At 37.4% G+C, this 27203-nt stretch overlaps 1 protein-coding gene across 1 annotated transcript in view; it reads left to right on the forward strand.

Moving 5' to 3' along the window:
• SLC9A9 (solute carrier family 9 member A9) overlaps window positions 1–27203 on the forward strand; it is a 249281-nt gene that overhangs the window by 46679 nt on the left and 175399 nt on the right. Inside the window, exon 5 of the mRNA XM_088131845.1 lies at window positions 21885–22000. Within this exon, the coding sequence (XP_087987971.1) occupies window positions 21885–22000 (116 nt within the window). The remainder of the gene's footprint in view (window positions 1–21884; window positions 22001–27203) is intronic.

Here is a 27203-nt window from a genome sequence, read left to right on the forward strand (position 1 = left end):
CATGCGCTGCCAGTGTTGGTGGGGTGTGGGTTTTGTTTTGTTTTATTTTTCCCTCTGGTAGTTTCTTGATTAGGGTATTGTTTGCTGCTGATTGTATGTCTGGTGATAATCTTGGTGTTAATCTCTGCTTATCTGGGTGATGATTGCTGGTGAGGAGATGTTCTGGTCATTTGTTTTCCTTTTTATTGTCTCTTTTGAATAGTGTGTAGATGCCGTTTATCTCTACGTGCCTGTTGATGGCTGTCTTGTCTGAACACCAAGCTTCCAGGAATTCCCTTGCATTTTTGGATTTAGTTTGGTCTAAGATGCTAACAGTTTCCCAGTTGAAACTATGGTTAAGTCTGTCCATGTGTTGTGAGATTAAGCAGTTTTCATCATGTCTTCTGACTGCTAGTTGGTGTTCATGGATGTATTCTGCTAACCTTCTGCCTGTCTGTCCTATATAGTGGTTGTTACAGTCCTTACACTGTATGTTGTAGATGACTCCTGTTTTTCCTTCTTGGGCTACTGGGTCTTTTGGTTTGTTTAAGATGTTTTGGAGGGCTTTAGTTTGTTTGTGTGCTACGGAGATGCCATGTGGTTGTAATAGTCTGTGGGTAATTTCTGAGACATTTCTGATCTATGGCAGTGTTATCCTTTTCATAGCTTGTGTTGGTTGTGTAGTAGTAAGTTGAGTGGCCAGGCACTTTTTGATAAAGTTGTATGGATATCCATTTTGTTGGAAGATGTTATATGGGTGGTCTGTTTCCTTTTTCTGCTGTTCTGGGTTGCTGCAGTGCGTTTGTGCTCATTTGAATAATGTTCTTACACAGTTCCTCTTGTGGGAGGTAGGGTTGTTACTTTGGTAATGGAGTACTTGATTGGTGTGGGTTGTCTTTCGATAGACTTGGGTTTCCAATTTGCTGTTGTTTCTTCTGCTGATGAGGATATCCAGGAAGGGTAGTGTGTTGTTGTTTTCTTTCTCTCTGGTGAATTTTATTCCTTTGAAGATGTTGTTGATAGTTTCATGTGTCTTCTCTAGTTGTTCCTTTTTTATAATAACAAAGGCATCATCTACATACCAGATCCATACTTTAGGTTGTATGTGTGGCAGTGCTATAGTTCCTAGGTGTTGCATTACAATCTCTGCTATGAGTCCTGACAGTGGTGATCCCATGGGTGTGCCTTTGATTTGCTGGTATATTTGTCCATCAAACTGAAAATAGGTAGTGAGGCAGAGGTTGATGAGGTTCATGATTCTGGGTATTTCGATCTGGATTTATTTGGTTAGCTCGGTTGTGTTGTGTAGTACTGCTGATATGGATTCTTTTGCCAGTTCTGGGTTTATGGATGTAAAGAGTGCTGTGACATCAAATGAGACCATAATTTCATCTTCATCTATGTGTATGTTTTTGATTTTCTGGAGGCACTGTAGTGAGGAGTTGATAGAATATTCACTCTTCTCTGTGAGAAGAGTTTCATAATAACCATAGAGTTTCATAATAACCATAGACTACAAAAATAAAAGCAGCAGACAGGCTAATAAATATAGCCACTGCTACAGCTGAAGTATGTCAAATATCATCAAAATAATAAGAGAAGATCCAACAGATTCATGTGGGAGAAGGCAGTCTTTTTGACATCAATTGCACAGAGGCAGGAGAAAGGGAATATTTCTTCAGATGTCCTCCAAGGCTGGAGGCTTCATACCTGTCATTGGTTCCATTTGATTAATTTATTAGATTTATATCCTGCCTTTCCTCTATTTTTCTTTCACAACAGTTAAGATAAGAGATTATGACTAGCCTGAAGTCACCCTAACTAACCTTTTTTGAGCATAAATCTGAACCTGTCAGCCCCACAAGGTAGACCAGAAACTGACTCTACAGGAAGGCTATAACTATATTTATTGTTAGGCTATAGTAGCAGAATCTTGCAGGTCTGCTTGTGTTTTACCTTTCCTCCCTCTTATACCCCTATTAAGTCAGGGAGAAGCTAGCCTGAGCCTCTTCCTAATACTGTCTCCTTTCCCAAGGCTTAAAGAATACTTCTGTTCTTGTTTATGTAACGAGCTTCTGAATATTTCCTTCAAGGCCATTTCCATGGCTTTCTATAGAACCAGAGTCTCTGTGATGCCACACTGGCTTTTTATGCCATTTGCAGATTTCCTAATCAAAGAATCAACTTTGTACAATTTGCATCTTTGTAGATTATAATTCTAATCTTCAATTTAATGTATGGAATTGGAAATGGAGACAGAGGCCACAATCTTGATTTTCAGTTTCCATGCATTCATTTAAAAAAATGAAAAAAGTGGAGAATATGAGATTTGATTCCAATGAATACTAGAGTCATGAAGCTACCTTATGGGATAGCTTATGACTAAAAAAAAAATGGCTAAATAGTTAATGTGAATCCCTAAAAGACAAAAGAGTTTACAGGTAGTTAAATGCTACCAAAAGTTTTTTGTCCTGCAAAAATGTGCTAATTCTGGATGTTCCTAACCAGAATCAAGGTATTCTGAAACTCTTAGATGAATTGAGAACAGTGGATGACTGAACAGACTGATCTACCAAGAACTGCATGGAGGAAGAGAAGAACATGCCCCTGACCATCAATTTTGTTTCAATGCTTCCACGCTGGAGAATCTTAATGCTCTATCAAAGGTTTCCAATAGATTTTTGAGAAGAGCACCAACATCCTTGGAAGGCATGCCTTAAGGTTCTTTTACTCCATCATTCTAAACTGTGGATAAGATTTGATCTTGGGAGTGGCTAAGGCTCCATATGGCTTATTCAGCTGTAGTCATTATAAACAGTGTTCCAGAGAGGCATGTGACTTTTTATATCTCTTTAATATATCTCTTTCTACTTATATTTCTATCTTTAAATATGCATCTGGTTGTTTTGGCATCTAAAGACTAAAAGAATATTGTCAAAGTAGCAGAATTAATTCCAGTCTAGGTTTTTCTTTTGATCATAGTATCTTTAACAATTTTACAGAATAAAACCAAGCAAAATTCACATGGGTCTTAATCCTATAATGCATCCTGTCCTTACTACAAAGGTGTTCAAAGCATTCTTTATTGACACTTTTGGCCTCACTTGTTGCTGCATCACATTAATGACCTAGACCCTCTGGGAATGAATGTAATAAATAGTAGTAAAAAACCACATAGAGGTGTACATTAAAGCATAACAATGATTTACTCTTCAGTGATAGATATCTTTCTAGTTTTACTCTTCATTCCTGTATAAAATACCTGCATTTCTTTTCCTTTATAACATGAGATAAAATAACACTTTAGAGGTGTGTAATGAAAGCAAAGCGTGGTGCTGTCAGCTAGCTCAATTTATTTCTTATAAACAGATATCTCTGTAGAGCATTCAAGTGTGTTTGGTCCAGTCCACACAAATAATAGAATGTGGAAACAATAGTAGAAAATGTCAGTTCCCTTCTGACTTATTTTTAATCCTACCATAAGAATGTAGAAAAGCAATCATTGCTCCTATTACAGAGAATAGACTGATTTGCAATTCAGCAGCCCTCCGGTTTTAACAGTGATGTTGTCTTTTGTCAGAAAAAAAATGACAGTTTTTAGCACCTATTTCTGCAAAAGCTGTTTCCAGATTAGATGCAGCATCACTATATATCTATCAACTGCGTAGCATTTTCAGTTTCAGTGGATGTATTTGTGCTAAATCAGGAGCAGCACTATAGCACACAACCTTTCCAGTGATGTCCCCAGAATCCCAACCTTAATTAAAAACATTTTTAATTTAAAATGTAAAAAAATGTGGAATAATCTGTGACATTCCTAAATCTCGTGAGATTTTGATGCTCTTCTCAGAAATCCTAGAGATAAGATTATGGCCATTTTTATTTTTCTTAAAAAAAGTATGTCTTGTAACTGAAAAGAAATACCAATATTTTCACTGATTCAGAATGTGTTATAGCTTAACATACTGTAATGAATCTAGCCTTTGTGCCTTGGACACATGGTTTGGGCTTAATGTGTAAATGCAGTCAATTGTGGTTTATTCAAGAAATCATGGGTTTGTGAACCAATAAGTTGGTTTAAATGCATTTAAAAGCAAATGTTGACATAATGAGTTTCTGGAAGTCTGAGTCTTCTGACTTGGGCCATGGCTTTACCATAAGGACAAAGGTGAAATTATTCATGCTATACAGTATTATTCTGCAAAAGGCTATATATAGCTCTGACACATGCTAGTAAGTAAGCAGGTGTGGAAATACTGAGTCATCTCACTTTTAATAAGGTAGATAAATACTGCATTTATACTGGATAGTTAATTTCTATGTGCCATATAGATATTAAGGTCAAGGGAAGTTTTTCTCCTAACTAAAGTGACTTCTCAAGAGCCAGTTTGGTCTAGTGGTTAAGATGCTGGACTAGGAGTGGGAAAATCTTAACTTGTTATGCCTTTGACATGGAAGCTGGCTGGGTGACTTTGGGCTAGTCATCTTTCTCAGCCCTAGGAAGGAGGTGATGATAAACCACTTCTGAAAATATAACTGAAAAAGCTGCAGCCCAACAATCCATAAGCCAAGTGGTCTACTAGTCAGAGAACTAATATTCAGATGTGGCTTTTAATGGATGTTAGAAGTTTCAGAAAATTTCATTTGTACCACAACTGAGCCCATCTGCATTTCCTGAACTACTATGTTGGAACACAGTTTTCTTTTGGATTCCTAATTTCTATGAATTTTATGATGGAGGTCTTGGCTCAGACACTGCATACAGAATGCATGTATTATGGGAAATAGTGTATCAAAAAGTATATACAAGATAGGTACAAAATGCATTTGTCAGAGAAAATTGCCTATGAGAATAAATGTAAAGACCCTAGTAGCGTGGGCCTGGATTCCTATAAAAATACCTCTGACATTATTTTGTTTGATGGTTCTGAATTCATGAGCTTCTGCATTCCAGATTCATCCTCTGATAATAATTCTTTCAGAGGGCTACAGGGAGTAGGATTCAAAACATGCCATTTATTTATTGGTTTGATATACTGACATAATTTCAAATTACTCCAAGCAGCTAACAACAAAAATGAAAAAAAAATCATGGTAAAAGTACAACCATATAATAATTATAAAAATATTGATGGAAAAACAACCAAACAGTACTACCCCAATAGTTTCCCAAACTTTCCCCCCCCAACTTTACCAATGTAGGGAACTTCAAGCAGCTTTTCCCAGAGATTAAATACCAGGTGATTGATTCCTGTTGGAAAACACAGTCCTGAAAGTAACTGGAAACGAAGCCATATGGGGCTTGTGCAAGTAATTTTGATATCCATTGTTTTTAGATTTGGAAAACTGCATACTAAAATTTATTTATTTAAATGATTCTCACAAAATTGATTTGGGGCAGCATATGAGATTAAAACATAACCACACGAACCATGATGCCTGAGTTCAAAACAATAAACCTAGTTCATAAAAGAAGTATTACCAGCAGAGTAATACTTCATGTAAAGAGCTATGCATGGAAAATAACCTTGGGGCTGGCATGTTAACACATTTAGAGCCATTATCAGGTAATCCATATTTATACTTGGAGTGTGTTAACTAGATTTCCATTCTTGTATTGCCCAAAAGCCACATGTTGCAAATTGTTCACAAAAACTGTTGTTCTAAAAACAACATTTGTCAAAGGAATATAAAAATCTTTTCACACTTTTTTAAAAAAATGATGCATATGGTATAAAGTAAACATTTGGTGTAAAATACAACTGAAGTCTCTCAGTTGCATCTCCACTTCATCTGATTTAATTATCATTCATTTGCTTCACCCAGGAAGCATTTATGGCAATTTTCCTCTTAATCATTTCAGCCAAAAAGGTACAGGACTAATGTAGATTTTAAAGATGCTTAAGTCATCAGAGCACTGAACTGTGCATCCTAATTACTGTTTAAACAAAATATATACTTGGTCTTACAAATTCTTTAGACTCAAGTTGGATGAACCCACAGGTGGGTAGACTTAAGACTAGCATAGAACTGAACAGCACAGTGACTATTCAAGACAGTTCTGTGGATAGTTTCTCATGTATAATTGATTGCGGCTGTTTTAAGCAAAATGTGCACTGCTGGAAAAATGGCATTTACATAAAAGGAATAATACATGATGGCAGCCTGTGGGGAAAATATTAAAAAGAAATGGCACATAATTTGAAGTGGTTAGAGGAAGAAAAGGAACACATCTAGAGAGCATAGCATTTACGGGAGAAACCTACTTATACAGGACTAAGGGCTATTCCATAGAGCTGCCTAGAATAGAGATTATTACCCATGACAAAATGGGGAAAGAATTTGTGGTTCCACAAATATATACATATATAAACAAAGGTATGTGTTTTATGACCGGGTTTCATAAACAGTCACAGCCATTTGGACCAGTCCCTTTTCATAGTAACCTGACTACGTGATAGGATATTGTCATAAAATAGGGGGTGGAAAGTGAACATTCCTGACAGTTGTTTTTCTGCCATGTATGTGGAAGCTACATAAAAAGCCACAGTGTGAACTGGACCAAAATTAATAATTCTTTTGACATAACTGGATATAATGAGGTATGCCTATATTTAGGTATATTTCCACTGTTTAATAAGGCTCATACAGATCCAGATAGCTCCCCCCCCCCCAATTGCCATCCAGTTTGCTTTCTCCTTTCTACCGACTTCCTTTTCTGGTGTAGCTCCCTATTTCCCTTGTCCCACTTCCACTGTATTTTTTCTTTTTTGTTATTTTTTTCTGCTGAAAAGCAAGAAGGGGAAATAATATGTGCTTGTATTTCTGTATAAGACAATAGGTTGGGTATGAGCAAGGTATCTTCAGACATGTACATAACACAGGTGAGAGAGAAATCTCCAGGAACTGGCTTCACCTGGAGTTGGTAATCCAAGACTGATAAAGTGTCAGATTCAGCCGGCAGGGCACAGCAAACGCTGCTATTCAATTTCACCACCCCTAGTCAATTTCACCGCCTCAGGTGCAGGCAGCGGAAGAGAGGAAGTCAGGCAAACTGCAAGTGAATTGCCGGCAGGTGGCGGTAATTAACTCAGGGCAGGAGCAGATACTTTGTAACAAAGCCAGCTTCCCTCAAGCGCCCCAGGCAACGCAAACCGATTGGCAAGCAATCAAGGATCCCCGGCTTAGCCTGCAGAAGAAAAGCCCAATGAACTCAACAACCCCACAGACAAAGGACAGCAATCAGAGAGACAAAGAAACACGGCTGAATCTGCCATTTGGGTGGGGGAAAGAATACCCCGGGGCAAACCAGTAACCCAAGCAATGGGGAGAAGGGCAGGAAAAAGGGGGTAACTCTGGGTCAAGGAGGGAACCCTATAAAACCACTCTATGTAACTGTGCCAAACCAACCCTGGCTTTGTTTGTATCTATCTGCATTACACCCAAGTAAACTTCTTTGGCTGAACCTGTGTTTCGCGAGAGTTTCATTCGGCGCTGAATGTGATAAATCTTACATAAAGTACAGAAACCAGACATTGCACAGGACATTTGTCTGAAGATATCTTCCTTCCTTCCTTCCTTCCCTCCCAGGACTGAGGAATTAAAATCATGGTCACCTGCTTTTCAGTCAAATATGGTACAGGCAAGATTCCTGTATAGAAAGTAAAAATCTGGATTCATAGGATAAATATTTCATTTAGCTGTGCTTATAAACTGCTTCACCATATGCCCACTTAACGAAATTTGATATTAGTCTAAACTGAAAGCCAGAATCCCTTAAAAAGGAAAAGGTCTAACTCGCCCAAATGGCCTTGTGAGCACTTGGCTTACCTCCTTAGTCCCCAGCTATGTCATGTTGAGAGGCAAGGTAAAAGTGCCATCATATCTGTATTCATCTGAATGTGAGAAGTCCCTAGGTGAGAGACAACCCACAAAACTCAAGTAAATATGAACAGAATCCCTTAGCAGAGCTTGTCATCCAGCACTGTAAAGTCAGGAATGAGAGGTGGTGCACAGTGGATCTTGAGGGTAGAACTGTCATGAAGGTAGAATTAGTCAAGTTGGAGATTTGATGGAAGAGCACCCAGCAGTTATTGTTGGGGAAACTGAACCCATCACTCTTAGACATAATATTAAACAAACACCAAGGTACAATGCAACTCCTTTAGTATAACATTGGTGCTAGATTTATTTCTATTAAGTCAAAGTTCTCTTAAATAGGACACAATTAATCAAATATTAGTAAGATATTATTATGGCAGTTTAGTTATCAATGTGTCTTTTTAAAAAGAAAACCATATTTTCTTATCAAGAGAAGGCCAATTAAAGATGTCAATGGAAGAGGGAAATAATCTATCCACCACAAGTTAAATAACCGCATATTTAATTCTTGCTGGATGCTAACTCAGTCCTGATTAATATTCCCATGCCTGATATGCTTTTAATAACATTTTGTCTTTCAAACTTTCATTGTGTCTTTGAGTCTTATCCTTTGCCCTCATCAACCTCCAACATACTCCTTATTTTCCAGAATGCTTCTGGCCCTGCATATTTCCCAGAAACTTTTTTAGAAAATGTTAAGGCAATGGAGTTCAATATTCTTGAAAGCAGTGTATCTTCTTAATAAATGTTTTGTAACTGACTTGGCCCACAATGGCAGCCATTTTGTGGAAATCACAAAATTCAACATATGTCCAATGAATTAAGAAAATAAGTTGAAGGAGATCAGCATTATATGCATGTATATGAGATGGGTGGCCTATGAATTAATTAATTAAATAAATAAATAAATAAATAAATAAATAAATAAATATTGCCTTATGGAATGGGGCAATCTGAGATTCTTCTGTTTTAGTAGTATCAGCAGAAAAAAAATAGGGTGGAAGTTATTCAGGTCAGTAGATCTCCACACAGGCTTAGTCAGATGCAAACTGTGCTTTTTCCCATTGTTACTTAATTTTAAGCCATGGATCATGCATGGAAAACTGGAGCTCAACAGCTATTTTCAGTGCCAGTTCTAGAACATTTGAAGAAAAAAATACTCTGAAAGGGTCTCCAAACTGTTCCATGCATTTCTCCAACCTGAGTATTGAGGGAATATTTGTACATATCAGGGATTATGACTCAAATTGGAGGGGGCTTCTGAGTGTCATACCCAGCCTCTTCCCATATCACTGGACTAGTCCTTGTCAGTAAAAATGCATCTCAGTTTAGCAGAAACATACATTCTAAAAGCTATCTGTCTCTTCAGCAGTTTTAGCATAAAATTCAAATGTCAGAGGAGAGTAGAATAAAAAGCTCTTCTTCTTTGGGAAAGTTCTATACGGCGTGTGTGTGTACGCATGCACGTGTGTGTGTGTTTATTCCATAACCATGAAGTATCTCTTAACCTTAACCATGGGGTAGTCACATGGAAGTTTCTTCTCTAGTCATGCCTGAAGGTATTCCAATACGATTATGACACCCTTCTCCAATCCAGATATGTTACTGAGATTGCAGTTTCAGTTTCCCAGCCAATTATATTGTCGGAACTGGAAGGTTTGAATATCATTGTCTCTCTTCCAATTTTAAAACCTTCCTGATTCCCATAAATAAAATGAGCCTTTTCATTTCATTCCTCTGTGCCACTGCAAAAGGGAATCAATTGGCTTTCTTTTAAAATTTCTCACAGAACAGATTTTTGGAGTCTAGTGTTCTATGAAGAAAGAGACAGAAGCCAGCAGCAGTTTAAAAGGGAAAAAGGAAAAAAAAAACACCTGAATTACACTTTCTGGGGGCTTCTCAACTGTGACTACTCTGGATTTACACCAAGTGATCTTATAATATAATCCTAAGGGTATCAATGTTTCAAGCCATCTTGAAAGCCATCTGGCTGGAAATTCTGGGATTTGCAGTAGGGGAAGTCTGAGTTACAGTATTCACATATATCCATATTGCTTCTTCGTGTGATGATACAATGATACCCACAGGGAAGAAGTTCCTGCAATGATAGGGATGTGTGAAGGGAGCTGCTATCTTATTCACAGTATCAGTAGCCCCTTTGCATCTGAAGTACTGTACAGTAGTGGAAACAAAAATTGAAGTGGAATAAGACATAATAGAAATGAATTTATGTAGCGAAAAAAGCAAACTATATAGTAGTAGAGGTACCAAATTATAGAGCTGGAAGAAACTAGTCCATGATGGGATAGGAAACGGAATGAATAGGCATTTAGAAACCATCTGTGACAAAAACGAAAGGCCCTGGCAAAGGTACCCCATTGCTTAAAAGGTTCTCTGATTGCCAAACTGTGACTAGTTGGTTATTGTGATAGCACCTCAAAACGACTGTTTTGCTGGAATAAATCAAGGATTTAATGAGCATTATGTAATTACAGCATTCTTAATTTACTTCAGTGCTGTACTTTTTATAACATAGTTTATAGATTTGTCTACTACATAATCAATTCATCCATTGGGGAATGCTTTCAAACATCAACAGGGGAAAAGGGAAATGCCACAAGCCAACAATTTTTCAGTAAGCGGAAAACCACCAAGGGAGGCATCAGCTTTTACCTGGTACCTCTTTGCCTGGGAGATATTCCAATGTGCAGTTTCAAACTTAATTATCTAACAGCTTGGGCATTTCCCAAATGTCCCAGTATGTTTCAGAATTGAAAAATGCATATGTTGTGGGAGGGAGACATTTTTAGAATGAGAGATGAAAGTATATTTAAATATGAACTCTTTCTTTCTTTTTACAAAATTGCAAATTCTGGAAGAAATACGATGGCCCAGATATATGAATGAGCACATTTGAAAGTGGCATGAACTCAGATAACAGTCCACTCCTCCCTCGGAAGAATATCAACCAATGGAAATAAAACCTGTATTTCTTTTTCCCATATGCTGCCCATTTAGTGAACACCAGACAAACAATCAAGCAGAAAACAATAACCTAATCAAGGAACTACCAAGGAGAAAAGCACACTCCCACCAACACTGGCAGGGCAAGCTACTGTATATAAGCAGGGACCAAACCCCATACTCACTAGCTTTGATGATGTAACCTAGTTGGGTAATGAAATGTCTGCAAGCAAACAACCAAGCTCAGAGAGCATCAAAGACTCCACAGAGGACATTTTGTTGATGAGAGCTGACAGAAGTCAGTCTGACAGTCCAACTGCATAGAATCCTATATTATTTGACTATTTTATGGTTCTAAGATATTATTGTTCCTGGATTTTTTTTTAACTGCACAAAAAAGCTTGGAGCCAATTGACATGAGAAGATAAAATTTATCTTTTAGAAGATAAAATTAATTCCATCATTAGGCAAAAAAGAAAGTATCCATTATATATTTTTCGCTAATTATAAAAATAATTTTTATATTGCTAGTAAATTATCTTTAATCCTGTCATTTGGAAAATCCCTTATAATTGTTAACATAAATGATCTAACCATGACTTTGTAAGGTCATCTTTTTAAAGTATTTTCTTTAGGTCATTCCATTTTCTAGTCATTTTTTTCTCATATTAATGTATCTATGCAGTTTAGTTACCCCAATAAAAAATGAAAATAGAGTCAAACATGTTTTTATGGTTAAATTCATGCCAGATTTTACAATGAGCTATTCCCTAATCTCATTTCTATTACTCCAAAAGTCACAAAGTGATCTTAATTATCTCTTTATGGTAGTATAATTGCATTTTCCAGAAATAGTGAGGTTGCAGTGATAGCCAGATCTTGTTATAAAACAGCAAAAAAGTCCATTCCAGAGCATTTTGAGTAAAAATAAATTATTGGGTTTTAATAATAGGATATTAGAATATATAAAGTTGCAGATTCTTTAAAGTAAGCTCCACTGAATACTGAACTGTAAATGGGAAAAATATATGTATTTAACATAATCAGTAGTTCTGTAATAAATCTATTTTAGTGCTGTATCACTTCAGAATTAGGAAACTGAATATTTGTCCATAGGGGAAATAAGTTATAACACTGACTGGGTTCACACATCGTACTTAACCATGAATAAATCATGCTAAGCCACAACCTAGCCAGCCTCATTACAACTTAGTATGTTGTATGAACCTAAGTCACAGAAAACTGAAATTTCAGAAGGTTAAATAAGACCATTTTGGCCAAACTATTTCTTACACTGAGTACAGTGGACATCGAAGGGAAAATAAGATTCATATTCACTGAACTCCCCATCCTAATTTCCTCCATCAATATTGAAAAAAACCATTATAAACTACAGACGAATCTCTTCCAGTCTGATACTCTTCAGATATGGTCAGATCACAACTCCCAGAATCTCCTTTGGTCAAGCTAGTCAGGAACTGAGTGATCATTTTAATACATCTGGAAGTCACCACACAAGCCTAATGCTTAATATTGGAAAGGAACAGTGTGCGGCAGGGGAAACACATTCCGTTGACTCTACAGCACTGTAACATTTTACAGAGTTTCTATGGGCACATTCTCTGTTATATCTCTTGAATATGAAAGATTATTTTAAAATGTTATTTCCTCAGTCTGTGATTTGAAGAAATACAATTCAGGTATAATTTTAGCACAGAATTTGCTTTTTGCACAGACTAACTCTTGGAGTCATTGGTAGTCCCCCTTTAAATTCCTTTTTAATATTTCAAAAGTCAAAAGAACCATTTCTTTAATTACTCATTTTAAAGTTCATGATATATGAGTCACCTTGTGTGAGATGGGTGGCTATATAAATATGATAAATAAATAAATATAATAAAAGTTTAAATTAATAAATATTTGTTTCATAGCAAGATCAAAGCCTTTTCTTTGTCTTACCATTTCACAGACAGTGAACTAGTGGTCACTAGTTGGCTGATGGTTCTCTGTGATCAATTATTGGTAAAGAAAGTTGAGTGGTGATTGTTGGTTCTCTGTGAGCACTACAGACCCATAAACATATAAAGATACCCATGCCTGTAGCATCCAAAGTTCACAATACTCTAACAGTCCAGATCAATTCCTGTTGCACTTTAAAGTGCAATCAGAAACCTTGGAAATAAGAAGAAAGGTAATCTGGGATTGTCCTTAAACATTATTATGGATTCCAGAGTCACAATAATTTGGTATAAAAATAGACCTAAAAGATGGTAAATAGTTGTGCTTGATTCAAGTCTTCTTTTAACAGCTTTCTGAGATCTCTAAATTCTACACTTGACCATTACAAAAGACAATTCACTGATAGGTTTCCATCAAGAATTTAAAAGGGATTCTACAAGCATTGGCAGCTAAATCCAATGTTGGAGAAGGATTTGGACTTTACAGGCACTTTGGTAAGCAATAAAGGAAGAGTTTTCTATCTGCTATATAAAGCATAGCAATCTCTTGGATTCTGGATTCACACTTCATGCTAAACTATATTTTGCTTCATGGTGGTTTAATGAACACAACACATGCAGGCAAAACAGTACCAAATGTATCCAGGCCAAGTTTAATATGTGAAAGCTATCTGAGTTACATAGGTGGCACAATTATAATAGAAGAAATTGGACAGAAATTGGGACTGAGTACTGGGTTCAAGGACAAACAGTAAATGACAGAGTGAGATGCATCAAAGTACTGTCAGCATTTTTTTTATAGACACATTGTTATACAGCATGCATCTTTTCCAGTACCTATTCTTTTGAGAACCTGTCCATTAAAGCCCTTTAAATTAAGAAAATTAATAAAATGGTTTCTCAGGGCAAGTATTTGTTTATCCATCCATCCATCCATCCATCCATCCATCCATCCATCCATCCATCCATCCATTGGAAATGCATGCCAAGTTCCTGAGGGTATGTATGTATGTATGCATTCATTCTGTATGTTGCCAAATCCAAATAGACTAATAGTGCCTTACAGTATAGTAAAACATTTACAGCATAAACTTCTACAGCAAAATAATAAAATGCCCACACTAAGTAACATAACATTAAAATAAACCAGCAATAAAAACCTGCAAAAACACTCTGAATTAGCAACCAATAATATTACTATAATAACTCTGAAACAGTCCCTGAATAAAACTTATAACAGTAATTTCACAATAACATTCAAGAGGAGACTTCAGTCTCAAGGGACCTTCAGAAAAGTTGTCTTTACTGTTTTCAGAAAGACCATCATAGTCAGGGCTAACCTAATATCTAAGAGGACAGTATTCCATATTAGGAAAGCCATGACTGAAAAGCATAACTCTGTGGCTTCCGTTTCCCCTTACTTCACAAAAAAAATCGGACCTTTAAAGGCTTTTGGCCATGATGACCACACCAGGTGGGTTGATTCTGGTTAGAGAAAGTAGTCCTGGAAACACCTTGGCACCAAACCATATGAGGAAGTATAGGTCAAAACCAGCACTTTTAATTGCACTTGGAAGCCTCTTGGCAGCCACTGCAAGGCATTAGTTACAGGTTTAACATGCTTTAAGTAGTAAAACCTGCCAGGAATCAGACCACTGCATTTGTTATCCACTTCATCAGAATCTACAAGACAGAAGGAATCTAACAGCTAACTTCATAAGATGTTGCTCCACTCTCTAAAACAGATCCAAGAAGAATCAAGAGTACAGTGAATCTGAGTGACTTTTTCAGCAAAATACTACGCAGATAGGTCTACTGGGCCAAGCAGGAGATCTATTTGTTTATTTCTCCCAAGAAAGCCACTCACATATTTAAACAAGATTGTTGGCTGATAAGTCACCACAGATGGACTCATACCTAGACTTGGTCAAGTTTGCTTTTGGCCTTTCTTCACTGATGCCACTTCATCTTTTTGAACTCCTTAATAAATCATTAACTCTTTAATAAACCATGAAGCCAACCAAGTTTGGCATGCTATGAGATGTTGCTGGGGAACAATCATGTTAAGATGTTGCTGGTGGTTTATCAGGCACTACCACAGTTGCCATAAAACTCTAGGCTGCTCCAGACCCAATTCCAGGGTATGGAAATTGAAGTCACTTAATACCAGTAGGCAAGGTGTTACCAACCCTGAGAACAAGGAAACTAGGTAGGCATCTCAGGGGGAGCAGAGGAGTTTGTACATAATTCCAAAGTTGTCTTAATTACGTATCAGAATGTTTTATCCAAGGAACATAATTTGATGGACAAGTACAAATGAAGATTTAAATTTATGTTGTATGAAAGTCTATAGATATTAAATCAAGCAGTTTATGTTGATGAAGCATTTTCATATTGGTGCACATCTGGGAACGCCAGTCATTGTTACACATTGTTACACTGGCAGTAGCTTTTAGATAATTTATTTTACAGCTTCATCTGATTTTTCTTTATTCTTTGTCTATGAAAGTCTTTCCAAATACATTATTAATTGTTTGAGCCATAGTTGTAGTCCAAATTAGGTTCACTAGCTCTGACTAATTTCATAAGGTTATTCATTGGTCTGTATGAAAGTTTTCTAAAAGTTCATTTACTTAATATTTTTATAATTGGCTTCTTTGAAATATGTGGGGAAGCTGTATTAGTAACCAAGGTAGGCTTCGATAATTTGATTTAAAATTCAAACGATTTGGAGTAAGATGAAAAATTCAGCAGCATCAAGTTTTGAACTGTCTACAGTTGATACTGTTTCATGCTTCATTTGTCTTGGTAATTATGAGATTTCAGTCATTATTTAGAGACCAAGTACATATGCTTCATGGCAGTACTTCAGATTTTATGTATACGCTGTAATAAAGTCTATAACGTAAATTATGCTCTGAAGCACCACGTTCTTCAACTTGGCATTTGTTCATTGACAGAAAAATTTCAAATGTATTAAGCAGAACTCTGCTTTTGACCTAGTATAAATGGACTTTCATGTTCTTATCTAAAATACTGCCAAAAAATCATAATGAATAGTGAAAAAAAAATCCAAATAATTTTTAATGTACAAAATGTGGCTATTTCATACCAAACTTTTAGGAAAAGTTGCCTGAAATGTGTGAGAACTGAGTAGAGTATCCTGATATCATCCTCTCCATCATTCATTCATTCAGATGGGAGGTCTGAAGAGGAGATGTAATTCTGCTGGTTTTCAGTAAAGTTCTCTGTATAAACCCAGAACTTTCTTTATTAGAAAGCTGTGATATGCTTCCCCTTCAGTGAGCTATCAGATGACCATTTGAAGGCAGCAAAGAATTCCCTGCCATCTAGGGATCATACAGATTTTTGCAATCCAGATCTGGTAGTTCTGCACTTTTGACCACTTCCTCCAGTGCAAGAAGGTTGATGAGAGCAAGAACCTACCCTCTTTGAAGCAATCACATTAAGAATATAGCATAGTGGCTCAGCTTACAGGATATTTAAAGGACTGATGTCCTATATTCAGAATATCTGAACAGGTAAATTACTCATAACAAATTAAGGGTTTTGGGGGAGCATGCCCAACTGCACATGAATATAGGAGTTATCTTTTACCAAATACAATTTTTAAAAGCTTAGTTATCTTTTGCCAAATAAAACTACCAGTCTAGGCTAGTAACTTTCCAAAGCAAGGATAGGCAACAGGGTACTTACTCATAGGCACAATATGCTAAAAAATCCTCTCTTATTCCTGACAAGTTTCTTAAAGATATCTAGGTTCTGAGTCATATAGGATATAGAGGTGATAAACAATACCTTGAATTGCATTCAGAAGCTGATTGTGGGCCAATACAACTCTTGGACTAGAGGAGTTATTTGGGGAAATTTAGATCTACCTGTAACTATTCAGGAGCTGCATGTTGAACACGTTTAAGCTTCTAAATAGTTTTCAAGGCAGCCTCATGGAGAGCAAATTGCAATACTCCAACCATGAGGTGACAAGGGAATGAGTGACTGTGCACTGATCCAAGAAAAGATAGAATGGTATATCAGATGCACAAAAGCTGTCCTAATCATGGCTTTCTCCAGATGTTCCAGCAGAAGCCACAAGTTCAGGAGAAACCCCAAATTGCAAATCAGCTCTGATACAGAGAAGTGTAATCCCATTCAGAGATATAGTTGAATCTCAATTCATAGCCATTCCAACTTGCTATGATATTGAAATATTCCTTTATTTAAAATAAATGACTAAATGGGGAGTTCATTTGAACTCCATGAAGGACTTGGAGATATGCTTAGAAAATTAAGAAGACAAATGACTGCAACCCAAGAGTTTGTTTGGGAGTCTGTCTACTTGCTCAGGAAAAAAACAAAGTTATACTACAATGATAGTATATGGGGAAGGGATGGTGGTGATAGGGAGTGATGATATCAATCTGCCTTCTGGTAAACAGGTCTTTTTACCAGACACCCAAATGTAACATCCATTTTATGCATGCGCAAACACCCTACCCAGTGGCAGCCGTTTTGTGGCATGCTTTTTAAATTCTAAATGTGCCTAATGGCCTGAGTTTGCTTGTCCTTGTCGTACAGAATGAACAAATATCCTGTTCCTATATTGTCTCCGTTTTATTGTGTTACATTTGCTCTGTACTGAGATAACAAACAAACAAACAAATATTTCATTACATTTGAGTATATGTTTTCACACAGTAACAGTTATAAAGAAGCCTTAGGCTACAAGATAATCATGTCTAGGAAGAGAAAAATGCCTAAGGCATCTTATAAGAGCAGAATACAATATTGGGTTAGAAGATACATTGGGCAACTGAGATGCACATTAAAATGATCAGACATTGTGAAGCACAAAATTCTGTTTAATACAATGTTAGTACAAACTAAATCCATTAATATTTTAGAAAGATTACAAGAAGAAGACACTATTTAGCAATGGTTAATGCCTCTCCTTGACATACAATCAATACATAGATTCAGGTGTCTGGACAAGAGCATTCAGTGTGGTTCAACAGTCCATAGAATAGACCGACATCTAAACAAAGATGTCAACTTAATTTTAATTTTTTCTTTGTGGTTTTAAATGAATGCCAACTTCAATACTGTGCAATTACTATTTTCAACTACAAGAATTCAGCTGCTGGCTTTGTTTGGTATTGCACCCTCACACACTAAACTCCATTTATTTTTAAACACAGAGAAGCAAGTGAAGATGCCTCAGCATTCTCTTAGCCAATACTGAAAATTTATAGGGATGAGTATAGTGTATGTTTCAGTGTGTTGTGTGAATTCAGGCAGTTGGGTTAATTAAATAAACCATAGCTGAGAAAATAATCTGTTAAGTATATTGTGCAGTATATCAGTCATTTTGCTGCAATTTGTTTCCATGTACATTTAACAGGGGGGAATACATATGACTGATGCCTGTTAATTATAGTGACCTTAATGAAAGAAAGAATAATTCTATGTGTTGGAGAAAGGGTCATCCACCAAAGAATTCAAAAAGGTCTACAACCACACAATCAAAGTCCCTTCCCTGTTCAATGGGTATCACAACCCACATTAAAAAGGAGCAGAGCTTCAATCTCACTAACACCCCTGATTGGTGAAAAAAAGATAATGACCTGGTTTGCAGAACATGCTCAGCAAGTTGTCAAGAATCAAAGTTTGGTTAAAGAAGAAGGTAGTCCCATATTTCTTTTTAAGTTCACTTCTTTTTCATTCTTGTGTTTTGTCTTCTTTTAGGACTGATATTACATAATGATTTTTATTGCAATTATTTTTATTGAAGACTGTTTTTTTGTTCTTTTCATTCACTCTCTGGGCTTCATCAGGAGGAAGAGCAATATGAAAATGGCATTAGTAATAAATATTGTATCTATGGTTTGTTGTAAAGGTCAAGTCTTTCTACAGTAAAGTAAAATTAGTTCATCTGGGCGTGTTTCTTGTCTGGACCACCTCACAAGCCTGACATCAATCTTGCAAGATTACATTAACAGAATCTTGCAAGTCTGAAAGTACGTTTCTTCCCCATCGCCTTTACAGCCCAAGAAACTAGGGAGGGTCCCTTCTGAGACATTTGTCATGCCCAACTTCCTGATGCGGGCTAAGCTGTCTCTTATCAACTGTTCCCCTGACTACAGCTTTTGCCCCTGTTTCCCAAAATCATTCCCACATACCAGTACAAAAGTTGAGAAAAGACTATCTCAGATAGATGCTACATGTATAAGCAAACCACTATTGTAGGTCAGATTTGTCCTTCCAGTGTGGTATTGTGTTTTGGCTACCCCTTCCCATACATACAGAGTCCACGTTACTTAATATCTTAATAATTTCCAACTACGGTGGATATACCCAAGAAGGCTATATGCGTCCATGATAAGCAGGGGTGGCTCTGAGATCATGCTGCAAATTCTGTGAATTTCAACCCTATATACGGCAATAGTAGAACAAGCGCAAACCATAAGAGTGAATACTTCAACTTCTGAATTGCATCTCTAACAGCGAGATTGCAAATGGTCTTTACTAAACATTTACTCTGATGTGTAATATACATAAATATTATGTTGTATCAACCATATTTTAAGAACAAAAGTTTCAGATTTTTTAAAAGCAACCTTACCAAAGCAGAACATAAAAGTTCATTTTTCCAAAGCTCACATAAAATGTTGAAACAACAGGCCTATCATTGGTATGGAGTCATCAGAAATGGTCTTATTGATATCCTTTCCTTCACTGCCCTGCCAAACCTGTGAGCAAGTTATTTATGTATCAGCATCATCAGTACAGTTTCCAATCATTTGCTACTTGTGATCAGTTAGATTTGGAGGTCCTGAAATTATCAACCTGGTCCATACAGCCATGAATAGGTAAGGAGGATGGGCAATATTTTTATGAAAAAAAGAGGAAAAGGAAAAGTGGTGCAGCAGCTTAATGATGCTGAAAGTTGCCGGCCAGAAATGGTCGACGCTTCAGCGGTTCGAGTCCAGCCTTCACGTTAACAGGGTGAGCTCCTGTTTCCTCCCCAGTTCCTGTCAACCCAACAGGTCGAAAACTCACGTGAGTAGACAAATGGGTACTCTCACTCCGGTGGGAGAAAAAATGCTGGCGGCGCCTTGCAAAAAGGAGTTGGGAGCAGTTGCCGGTAAGCGCGAAAAATCGCGCGCGCCCGAAAAGGGCGCGAAGCAACAGAAACCCCGCCTCCTGCGCTCGCCATCTGGGCTCTGCTCTGGGAAGGAGGCTCTGGCAAACCACTTCCGAAAAACAATTGCCTTGAAAACTGCAAGGACTCGTCCAAGCAGTCACTGCAGGGTCAGCAATGACTGAGCGCAGACAAAAAAATATATATATATTTTAAGCCCACCTCTGAATTTTGTTTGTTAATTTCCCTCCAAAACTTGTTTCAATGCATATATCCTATCTGCTATGAAATATGCAATTATGACCTAAATAAACAAGCATGATATTAAATCTATTATTTTTAGAAAATATTTATATTAATTTAGCATACATTAAATATATGGAAAGCTTACATAGAATATGAGACAGAGATTTTAATTTACCCTATGAATTACTGAAACTAATTCAGTGAATCAACCCAATACAGATTATCTACAATTCTTAAAAAATCCATCTAAATTCTAAATTCCATCAACTTATAGGCCACATTCCAAAGAGGTAGAGGCACAATTTGGGGAGGAATTTTGAAGAGTTCAAGGTATAAAATGGGTTCCTTAAGCATATGCAAGGCTCAAGGCATCCATATTATCTCTTAGATACCCCAGTGCAAAGCAGAGTCCAAAATTTGGGCCCTATCTTACCCTGAGGGCTTTGAACACCACAGAATGGATCATGGGAGGCTGCACTTTTGCACCCTTATTCTAAGTATACAACAGCAAAATAATTTTCATTTAATTCAACATAATTATTTTGGAATAAATTCATTCTAGCTGGTAGATGACCAAATACTGGTCCTTGGTAAAGGAATAGATGAGGGTAGATGGTAGGAACCAACAGCAGTAACATCAGCCACTATTCCCTCTGCCTAATACTGAGAAGAGCAGAACTGGATAAGGCATCTCCATTCCCTGGGGGTGGGGGTGTCTCAGGACTCTGACAAAGTATGGAATACGGATGGAAATAATGAAACTGGTGGCAGCACTAGCTGTCTAATCCCAAGCAATCAAGGATGCTGACATCTGCCATGATAGGCCTTATGGGGCATGAGCCCTGGCAATGCAGCAATACTTTCTGTGGCTGAGTTCTGTGAAAACTGTTTAGGATACAATAGGAAGAATTTAAATGCAAGGCAGTTATACTTACTTCCCTGGCCTTCAGAAAGAGACTAACTTTTGTCAGGTTTAAATATACTTAGAAAGTGATAACACAGGAGAAAATAACATTAATAACACTTATGTCAATCAAATGACCTAACTGCAGACATTTTCTATTAGTGTTAAATGCACGTTTGCCTTCCATCCTTCCTTCCCACCTTTCTGAAATTGGCAAGATTGATGTACAATTTTCAGTACTGACTTGTTGGTTGATTGCTCTCAGAAATATTAATACCTAACTTTTTTTTTTTTTAGTGCCAAGCTTTAATGGTTTAATATAGCCTGTACTTGTATTGTTAGCATAAATAAATCAATAAAACATGAAAAGCTGCTAAAACCACCCTTTAGAGGCATTAGAAATCAACACAGCACCTGATGTTCTGCTACTTCTGTGAAAGGTCTATGAGATTGGACAGACTGTTCCTGGTAATCTCTTCTTCTGTTTGCTTCATATTCTCAAAAATAAATGGAGAATATATTATCATCTGTCACCAAGTGAAGAAATTGATAATCGTCAGTGAAAAAGGAGATCTGTTTTGGGGTTCTATGTCTAGAAACTTTTGATACAGTATTTCAGAGCTAAAATAGAAGTAGATTGACATGATAACTGCAATTTCTGTGACAGCAACAACTGTACTGATAAGAAGTTGAACAGTAAAACTTCAGACTTTAAACAGAAGTCTGTGGAAAGAAGAGCATTAAAACATGTCTTAATTGTTCTCAATAGTCTTCTTCTTCCCCAATCCTGCAGGTTGATAATGTATGGCTTTGTAAAAGCTCTGATCCATATTAATCAGCTGAAGACCGGTGATTTTCATTTCACTGACTGTTTATTATTCGGTTCTTTCATGTCAGCTACAGATCCAGGTAATGATATATAACATCACATTAGAATTTTGGTCCATTATGATCTTCTGTTTGATTGAATAAGAATATTTATCTAGCAATTCTTTGTACTTTTCCAAAGTAAATATATGCTAAGCTGATCAGGGATTTAGTTATTCAGTTCCCATTTTTCAATTGGTACCTCCTTGAATGTTATTGTAAGAAATCAGAAATTAGAAAGTTGAATCCACGTTTTAGGGTTCCAGTCAATTATTTTTAAAAAAATAAGTTGATTTTCATCTCTTCCTGCATATTACTGGGGAACAGAATCAATCTCAAATGCTTTAATGCAACTAAATGTAATGCCCTTGGTAAAGTACCAATAATTTCTTAATGTGCAATTATTCAAAAGTGGAATAGAATACAGTTTGTTTTCTGTGGCAACTTTGCTATATACTTTTGCTATCATTATATATTATTGAGAGTCTTCTCTATATGTCATATTCAGCTTTTTTCACTGCATGTATGAGGAGAAAAATATAACTTTAAATGTATGATTTTTAACCAGTACTTTTTGAAATAAAAAACAAATTTTATTCTTTTTATTTTTATACTACTAGCATAACACACTTTTTTGAGAATATTAGTATCTTATTTATTTTGTTTAACCAGCAGCTCAATCTAAAGCAGTCCCCCCCTCAATATGAGGGTATCTAGCTCTATTAACTTACTATTTCCATCATCCTCAACAACACTAGTTGAAATTTAAGTTTAGAAAGGTTGGACTATATAATTAAATACGAAGACTTTGATTCTTAGTTGTAGATAGATGCCATTTGTCTTTCTTCCTCTACCTGCTCCAAAAATCATAACAGATAATACGTTTTAAAACATTATGATAGTAGTAGTAATAGTAATAGTATAACTTTATTGATTAGTCAGTTGACCATATCAAAGCAATGGGCATCAGCCACAATAAGATACAGTAAAATAAGATAAAATAGACTAAGACAAAATAAAATAAAACAAAATATAGTAAGGTAAGATAAAGTAAAGATAAAAGAGTGAGATAAAACAGTATAAGATAAAATAGAATGCAGAGACACAAAATAAAATGAATGTTAAATACAAAACTGTATGTGTTTAGCTGCATTCATCACCTTTACATGCAACTCCAATGTGTTCTATAAAACGTGTTCTTAGTTGGACAGCCCTAACTATATACTTAACAGTTCTAATGACTACACGTGTGTTTATGCCTGAAAGAAATAAGATAATATTTTGTTACAGTCCCAATATATGGTTCTGTCATGTTGATGTCTATAAATCCTGAGCCCTTACTGGAGCATATAATTGACAGTTGAATAGGACATGTGCAATGTCTTCTATTTCTGGTGCTCCAGAAACACATGTTCTCTCAGAATATGGTACTTGGTGGAATCATCCATATTTAACCATAGAATCTAGCTGCTTACATTTTGCTCTGATAAGGGCTATCCTATGGTATCAAGTCAAACCCATTGTCAGGTATCTTTTTGTTTGAAATGACATTTTATTCTTGGCCAGCCATTTCAATGACCTGATGTTTAATATCGGTTTGAGTGCCAACATCCAAACTCTTTGTTTGAATATTGCCTTTGCCTGATGTCCAGTTGAGAGTAGAAATTGTGTTCAGAAGCCAAGCTGTGAAATGATTTGGAGAAGTTTATTGATCCATGTGGTGGATTGAAGTGTGCCCATCTGTTCTTCAAGGGACATCTTTGGTAGTCTGTCAGATTCCTTTGGGAGAACCCTCTACCAGTAGTTAAAGACTTTGATTACTGTTAGACTATAAATGGAGTGGGTGCATTTCAGCTCTTACTGCTGCTGCAGGTGTATTCCTGTCAGTCCTTAGAATAGATCTTAAAAAGCATCCTTGATTTTGTTCAAGTAGGGGGACCTTTGATAGGCCCCACAATTCTGTACCATAGGTTAGTGCTAGTGCAATTTTTGTCTTGTGGACCTTTAAAATGGACAGCAGAGTGCTTGAGTGATTATAACTGAGTAATTTAGTTAACATTTTAGAGCTTGCTGTGGCCTTTATTGAACTTCATTTGAAATGGCTAACCCAAGGCCCTGTAGCTGTAAAAACCACCCCTAAATATGAGAAAGAATCTATTTGTTCTATAGGCTTACCATCCAGTTGTATTTGGCTCATCTTTTTCCAAAAAACACCACTTTGGATTTAGTGTTACTAATATTCAAAGAATTAGAGGCAGAATAGGCACCAAATTTCCCCATCAATCTTCTTAGGTCTACTTGGGAGTGTGCCATCAGAATCAAATCATCGGCATACAAAAAGATGTTGATATGTCTGTTAAATATCTTTGGCATGTGAACATCTGTAGAGTAGAGGGATGTCATTGACATAAAGGTTAAGGAACATTGGGACCAGGATGCATCCTTGTCTAACACCTTTGTAAATAGGTAAAGCTCTATGTGAGAGAGAGCCATTGACTCCAGTACAGACCTTCAGGCATGTATTTGTATATAGTAGTCCTTTGGGTTTGAAGAAGACACACTGTTGTGCAGTTCATCTGTGGACATGGAGGTGCCTCTGCAGTCCCAGTCTAATGGGGGCACTGGAAGTCCATTGTTGTAATAACTGTGGGTGTTATTCTGTGACGCCACTCAGTTTCCTATCAGATTTTGGCAGTGCCTGTCTTCAAAGCCATGGAGGCTTCGTAGCATGGGGCTCACCAGTGGGTCCGGTCAGCAACCACAGCTTCTAGTTTCCCTCAGCTGGATGTCATAGTGGTGTAGGCTTTCTTTCCCGGTGTCTTTGTAGAGCTTGCATGGTCAACCTTGAGCTCTCTTCCCAGACTCCAGAACACTATGGAGCAAATGGTGAGGCATATGGTGGTCATCCATTTTGATGATGTGTCCCAGCCACCAATCTGGGCTCTGATAATCAGGGACTCAATGCTGGTGGACTTTGAGTATTCCAAGACCTCAGGCTGGAGACACGGTCTTGCCAAAAAATGCTGAGGATGGAGCAGAAAGCATGCATGTGAAATTTCTCCAGTTGTTTGATGTGCCTTTGCTACAGAGTCCAGGACTCACATCCCTATAGGAGAGAAGGGATAACCATAGACTTTCAGCTTTGTGGAGATACAGATATTGTGTTGATTGAGCACTCTAGTATGGTGGCCCTGCTGATCCTGGAGTCAATTTTTTGGTCCAGAGACCAGTCATTCAAGATGATGCTTCCCAAGTATTTGAAGCTGTTTACATTTGTCAGCTGGGTGTTGTCAACAGTGATTTTTGGTTCTACAGGGCTGGTATTTGGCACAGGCTGGTAAATTGCTTCAGTTGTTCAGGCTAATAGTCAGGCCAAAGAGCATAGCAGCATCTGAGAATTTGTTCAGCATCAACTGTAGATCACAGTCTTTATGTGCCAGGAGCACACAGTCATCAGCAAAGAGGGTTTCTTGGATGACTGTATGGAAGCACTTCATGTGTTCAAGCAGCGAAGGTCAAAGAGAGAGCCATCCAATCAGTACATGATGTACATCTCCTCCTTCATTCCCTGGACAGCATGTGACAATATGCGAGCGAAGAACAGTTTGAACAGGACTGGGGCTAGCACACAACCCTGTTTTACCTGATTGGAAATGGCAAATGCAGCTGATGTATCACCATTGTAAAGAACCTGTCCTGTCATTCTGTCACGGAGTAGCTGAATCAACTTCACGAATTTTCTTGGGCATCCATAACATCTCAGGATGATCCAGAAAGCCTCCCTATTTACAGTGTCAAATGCCTTTGTCAGGTCAGTGAAGACAGAATAAAGAGACTTGTTCTGCTTGATGCACTTCTCTTAGACTTGCTGGCAAATATCATGTCTGCTATACTCTATTCTGGCCAAAAGCCACACTGTGCCTCTGGGATGTTCCTTTCTGAGACAGTGACAAGTCTGTTCAGGACAATGGAGACAAAGATCTTGCCTGCAATGGACAGCAGTGAGATACCCCTGTAGTTTCCGCAGTCTGATTTGCTTCCCTTATTTTTGTAGAGAGCCATAATGAGGGCATTGTGGTTCTTTCTTTGAGACAGATCTCCTCTGTGGATCAAATGTCTTCCAAGATGTCTTGGAATGCCTGTAAGGCATTTGGGTCTAGTGCTTTTTAGATCTCAGCAGGAATGCCATCCTGTCCTGTTGCTTTATTTGAGTTCATCTATGAGACTGCTTTCTTGATCTCATCAGTAGAGAGAGGCAGGTCTAGGGCATCCAATACTGGCAACTGTGGAATCTGCTTTAAGACATCATGATCACCTGTGGACAGCCTATTGAAAAGTGTTCAGCCCAGCAGTTTTTCAGTCCTTCCTGGTTTTTGATCCAGCAAATGACAGCAAGGGGCAGCATCCTGATTTAGAAGGACCATAAACTGACTTTATGGCACTGAAGAACTCTCTGATGGCATGCATGTCTGCATAGCGTTCCACCTGCTTAGCCTTTCTCTGCCACCATTCATCCTGCATTTCTTGCAGTTTTATCTGTATTTTGGACTGCAGGTGCTTAAATTTCTCTTTCTATGAGACAGATGATGGATCATTCTGCCAGACCGCATAGGCCTTGTTTTTGACCTGAAGGGCTGCTGAAATGGTCTCATGTTTTCATTAAACCAGTCTTGATGCACCCAGGTTTTCAGTCTGAGTACAGTTGTTGCAGTCAGCATGATGACATCTTTAAACTGCATCCACTTTTCAGAATAGGTTCCTACAAGTGGTAAATTGCTGGAGAGTTTTTCATTAAGTACATCTTGGAAAGATTAGACTTGGCCTGTGTCTTGCAGTCTGCCAATGTTGAATGACTTTCTGACATTCCTTGGTTGCTTGCTATGTAAAGGAGTAATGTGCAGACTGAGGACCAACCAGACCAGCCTATGATCTGTCCAGCACTCAGTACCTCACATGGCTTGGGTGAAGGTGACATCTTTAAGATCGCACTGATGTACTATGACATAGTCAAGTAGGTGCCAGTGTTTGGACCTGGGATGCATCCAGATAGTTTTGTACTTGTTTGCAACTCTGAACATCATGTTAGTAAGGCACAGATTGTACTTGGCACATTTGCTCAAAAGCAGCAGGCCATTGCTATCTAGTTTTCCCACCCCATGTCTCCCAAGGACTGTGTCCCAGTTATGCTGTCTGTCCCCAACCTAGTGCTGAAGTCACCCAGAATGATGAGTTTGTCATTGGATGG

The sequence above is a fragment of the Python bivittatus genome, unplaced genomic scaffold (genome assembly GCF_059951505.1).
Source record: "Python bivittatus isolate LINGU-HERP-01145 unplaced genomic scaffold, Pbiv_v1 ctg000980_np1212, whole genome shotgun sequence".
In the NCBI taxonomy this organism is placed as follows: domain Eukaryota; kingdom Metazoa; phylum Chordata; class Lepidosauria; order Squamata; family Pythonidae; genus Python; species Python bivittatus.